General features: G+C 44.9%; 1 protein-coding gene across 1 annotated transcript; it reads left to right on the forward strand.

Annotated features, from left to right (window-relative positions):
• The first annotated feature begins 2,011 nt into the window (after nucleotides 1-2,011).
• On the forward strand, nucleotides 2,012-2,788 carry NANOS3 (nanos C2HC-type zinc finger 3). The gene has a single exon (XM_068273482.1). The coding sequence runs from the start codon at nucleotides 2,012-2,014 to the stop codon at nucleotides 2,786-2,788; it is 777 nt and encodes a 258-aa protein (XP_068129583.1).
• Nucleotides 2,789-5,390: the final 2,602 nt, after the last annotated feature.

Below are 5,390 nucleotides of genomic sequence, written 5' to 3' on the forward strand. Positions count from 1 at the left end.
ATGCTGCAACCCTACTTCTTAATACAGCACCAGGGAGTCAACCAGTCCACACCCGTATCCACCAAGGGTGCAACAACAGTCCAAATGAAGAAAGACTGGGTCTCGACCTGGATTTTAGGCCAATTGGCCAATTTTTATTTGCAGAACCACAGTGCTAGAGCACAACGTTTCGACTTGATAAAGACCATCTGGTCGAAACGTTGTGCTCGAGCACTGTGGTTCTGCAAATAAAAATTGGCCAATTGGCCTAAAATCCAGGTCGAGACCCGGTCTTTCTTCATTTCGCCCCTCCATCCCTCCCATCCGATTGCTATTAGACTAAGGAGGCGGCCCAGGGCCCCCAACTCTCACCACTCGATTTGTGACAGCAGTGAATGGAAAAAAAAAAAGATAAATGACTGGAAGATAAGAGAATCCACTGCAGAATCAAGCAGCGAAACGATCGAACGGGAGAATCGTGCGGTAAAAACGAGCCATGTATGCCCAGCATAAGGGCTGGGGCCCACTAGCAGAAAGTTTGGCAAGTTTGAGGGTGGTTCCTCTGCAGTCCAGGAGTGATTGTGTTGGAGTGCTCGGGCAAATTGCATTCCTTCAATATCACTCCAAATATCTCACCAAAAAAAAAAAAAAAAAAAAAAAAAAAAAAAAAAAAAAAAAAAAAAAAATCGCAGCTCTTAATGGTAATCACAGTTCGTAGCGTTTGTGGAAAAGCACTGATAGTGGGCCCCGAGTCTGCGGCCTGTTTTGGAAGGTACACCCATTAATTTACTTACATGTATTGGGGAGGCAACCCGAGTGCTTGGAGGAAACCCACAGACACGGGAAGAACATACAAACTTCATGCAGATAGCATTAAGGGCATTCAAACCGTACACCCAGCACTGTAAGGCAACAGTGCTTTTCCTTTATCCACTATGCCATGCTTCCATGTATAAAAAAGGTCGTATTGAAATATATACAGGTGAAACTCGTAAAAAATAAGAATATTGTGAAAAAATCCATTTATTTCAATAATTCATCTTAAAAGGTGAAACTAATCTATGAAATAGGAACCCTTTGCAGGCGTTTTGGATGAATGAGCTGATTAGAGTTGGACACAGCCTAGAATATAAGAACATTTCCACAATATTCTAATGGGCTGAGATTTTAGGGTTCTCAAACTGTAAAGGTGCCCATACACTCGTCAGATTGGCAGCAGATAGATAAGAAATGCATCTGATTATCTGATGCGTTTTTAGAACATTTTTTACCAGGATAGAATTCCAATGGATTTTAGTTTGAAATCTATTGAAATTCGATCTGATGGCATTTTTTTGCCATCAGATTTCCATTAAGGCCAATGCAAACTGATAAGCAATCTCATCAGATCGACCTAAATTTTCCACCCTGCAAGTTCGATGGAAATCCATCGAAATCGATCGAAATCGGCCGTCGATCGGTCGATTGGCCAACCGATTTGCAATCGATCGATCGATCGGGATCGATCGGTCGGCCAGAAAATCGGCTGAGTGTATGGGCTGCTTTAATCTATTGAAAATCGATCTGATGGCATTTTTTTTGCCATCAGATTTCCATTAGGGCCAATGCAAAATGATAAGCAATCTCAACAGATCGACCTAGATTTTTCACCCTGCCAGATCGATTGATCAACAGATTTGCAATCGATCGATTTTGATCAATCAAAAATCGGCTGAGTGTATGGGCCCCTTTATTGTATTGCAATATATAACAATTTGTAGCCAAGTTTGAGAACATGATCTCCCCAGCTTCATAAAGTCTGAGGCCCCCTAAATGGTGTCTATGCTTATGTAAATTGTGGCCAGAATAATAAGATTAGACTTGAACAGGAGGTGTGAAATACTGGGTGGGGTGGAGTAATATGCATATCAGCTGTCCCCTGTGGTGGTGGTGGAAGGTGGGCAGAAGGAAGGAGGAGGTCTTTGATGGACTAGATCCTTTATATACTGAGGGAAGCTCAGACCCAGCCTTGCATCCACTCTGAAGAGCAAGAATGGTACTGATCCAGGATGCCCATTTGTTCTCCTTATGGAAAGATTATTTGGGCTTCAGCAAAACCCTACAGCAACGATGCAGCATGGCCAAGCTTGGGAAACCAGAAGAGCCTCCCAAATTGTCTTGCTTTAACAGGCAGGTCAGCCCTCAGGAACCCTCTGACCACTTTACTGACAAACAAGGCCATATTCAAGGCTATCTACAAAGACCATCAGAGGTTCTTCAGTCTTCTTTGAGCGGACCACAGGGCTGGCCGGATATTCTACTATCCTGTTCTGATACTTCTGATCCTGCCGAGGACATTTTGTGGGATGAGGAGGACAGGCCAGTCAGTCCTTCCAGACTTTCTGATGAGGACAAAATTATATCGCGGAAACCGCCCACAAAAAGAATTACCATCCTGCAGCGTCCTGCTAATGCCTGCTCCATTTCCCCAGGGAAGCCTCCAGAGAGGAACTCAAAGGACAGAGGCCAGGAACTTCTATTCCCAAGCAAGGATCACAGTGGGAAAGTCCATGCAGGAGAGCTGAAGAACCAAAAACTACAAAACTGTAAACCTGCAAAACGTTTTCCAAACAGGAAGCTGAAGCGCCGGATGTGTCACTTCTGCAGAAACTATGGGGCACCTGTATCTGTGTACACCAGGCACAACCTGCATGACCATTGGGGCTGTGTGGAGTGCCCCATTCTAAGAAAGCGCATCTGCCCACTGTGTGGCGCCACTGGGGACATGGCGCACACAAGAAAGCATTGTCCTTTGAACAACAGGCGCTAAAACCTTTTTTTTCACCAATCTCCCAGGTGGAAGAAGCTGGAAACCCTGGCGAGGGTGCTGACTGGGGCAGTACCGGGTGTGGCAGAGGGGGGCTGGAGGTAATGTCACATGGCATATGGAAGGACTGGGGGCGGGGCACTTACAGTATTGGTCTACTGGACTTTTGTGACTGTCTACTGCAATGTATAATGTTCACAGCACTGGTTTATGTTTCAATGCATACAGCACTTCTCATGATATATTTCCCTATCAGCACTTTGATGTATAAGATGACAATTGTCCATTTATTTTAATTAAAAGGATTTTTTTTTAAAACATATATCCTGTTGTGTGGATGGCTTAAATATAATATTGCTATCATTTCTGCTGCCATTACCAATGGTAAGAATTGTATAACAGATTATCAACCTTGTGGATATTGCCGTTTCAGGTTTGTTAAGGTTCTGATGATAATGATAATTTGTTAGGAATATTACCAGTACTTTTGTTGTACACATACAGGAAAGTAAAGTTTTGCAATACTTTGGTTACATAATTCACACACAATTGTACAGTGTGAGACATTGAATGGATCGTATAGGTTGTCTCATTTGCTACTAAAGGTGGCCACTGACTATACAATTCAGTGAACAATCATTATGAACAATTATTCATATGAATGATCGGAAATGATAGTTTGGGACCACTAATGGACGAAAAGTTAACCAATTCGATCAGATTGATGGGATCAATCCAAAAATCCGATCGATTTCATTAATTATGGGCAGCATGATGGCGTAGTGGTTAGCGCTCTCACCTTGCAGCGCTGGGTCCCTGGTTCGAATCCCAGCCAGGTCAACATCTGCAAGGAGTTGGTATGTTCTCCCCGTGTCTGCGTGGGTTTCTTCTGGGCACTCCGGTTTCCTTGCACACCCCAAAAACAGATTAGTTAATTGGCTTCCCCCCCCCCCCCCAAAAAGTGTCCTAGACTACCATACACTACACGATACATACATTGACATAGGACTCTGGTAGGGATTAGATTGTGTGCCCCTTTGAGGGAGAGTTAGTGACTAGACTATATGGTCTGTACAGCGCTGCAGAAAAGGTCGGCGCCATATAAATACTAAATAATAATAATATTGGAACAGTTAACATGCGTACACACGCCATATTGTTACGACGGGTCCGTCCCGCGGTGCGGTCGTTCTGCTGACAGTAGCACGTGAGTACAGGCTCTCGGCAGACCGATAAGACTGTTTGACTGATCCGCCGCGCGTCTTAGTCTGCCGACAGCCTTTACTCACATCTGCTACTGTCTGCAGAATGACCGCCCCCACGGGAGCATCTGACGGACCAGTCGTTTGTAAAAATACGACGCATGTATCCGCCAGTGGTCTCAAGTGATTATTTCCGATCGTTCATAAACAATCATTCACCAAATTGTATCTGTAGCCACCTTTAGGTGCTCACCGATACAATATAATCATGATTGTTCAATTATACTAGGTCTATGTATTAGAAGGGTAATTACATAGATGTGGTGAGATTGTGCAATCTCCATTACATCCAAAGGTGCCCGTTAATGATGTACAATCAGATTGGAAGGTGTATGGGCAGCCAGGGCCGGGCCGAGGCATAGGCTGGAGAGGCTCCAGCCTCAGGGCGCAGTGTAGGAGGGGGCGCAGAATTCATTCAGCTGTCATTCCTAATTGTGTTTGAAGCAGAAAGAAATAAGAAAAGGGGATACATGGCAGTGACTGCACGCCAGATAACTAGATATTAAGGTGTTGGGGAGGTTGTGGGCCCTGTGGCGCCTTTTAGTCTAATAGCAATCAGTGTGTGATGGCTGGGGTGGGAGGGATGGAGGGGCGCACTTTGGTGTCTCAGCCTTGGGTGCTGGAGGACCTTGTCCCGGCTCTGTGGGCAGCTACAACGTCACCCTGCTATGCTAGCAATTATCACTAGTGTCCTCAGTGTGTTACACGAGGGTCAAAAGTAAATCATGTAAAATATGCCTCCATATACAACAGCTGCAGTCACACACACACACACACACACACGTGACAAGCTACATATGGGCTAGTGTAACATGGGATATACCATCTGTGTGCTGCTCATTAGTGCACAATGTACTATCTGATGGAGCTTTGATTTTCCTTCTCCTCTTCCTCTTAACCTCCCTGGCGTTCTATTAAGATCGCCAGGGAGGCTGCGGGAGGGTTTTTTTGTAATAAAAAAAAACTATTTAATGCAGCCAACGCTCAGAAAATCGCTCTAGTGGGTTTCAGCCCTCACTCTTCAGGTTTCGTGTTTCTTTGGTCTTCCTTTCTTTATTTCCAGTCTTTTGGCCCTTTTTTTTAAATTTCATTACTAGCTGATGACCCGGCGTTGCCCGGGTATGTATTTGGCTGGTGTTGGCTCCGCTCACTTTTCCAAACCCTGAGGGCTCGTTTCCACTATCGCGAATCCGCATGCGTCCAACGCATGCGGATTCGCACATGTAATGCAAGTGGATGGGCCTGTTTCCACTGTAGCGTTGTTGAGGTGCGTTTTTTTCAGCGGTAAAAAAATGCACAAAAGAGCCAACGAATTCGCCTGCGAGTGGAATGCATGCGAATCG

Source organism: Hyperolius riggenbachi, chromosome 3, assembly GCF_040937935.1.
Source record: "Hyperolius riggenbachi isolate aHypRig1 chromosome 3, aHypRig1.pri, whole genome shotgun sequence".
In the NCBI taxonomy this organism is placed as follows: Eukaryota; Metazoa; Chordata; class Amphibia; order Anura; family Hyperoliidae; genus Hyperolius; species Hyperolius riggenbachi.

Coding starts and splice junctions, on each gene's coding strand:
- NANOS3 (XM_068273482.1), top strand. CDS start 2,012: ATGGTACTGATCCAGGATGCCCATTTGTTCTCCTTATGGAAAGATTAT.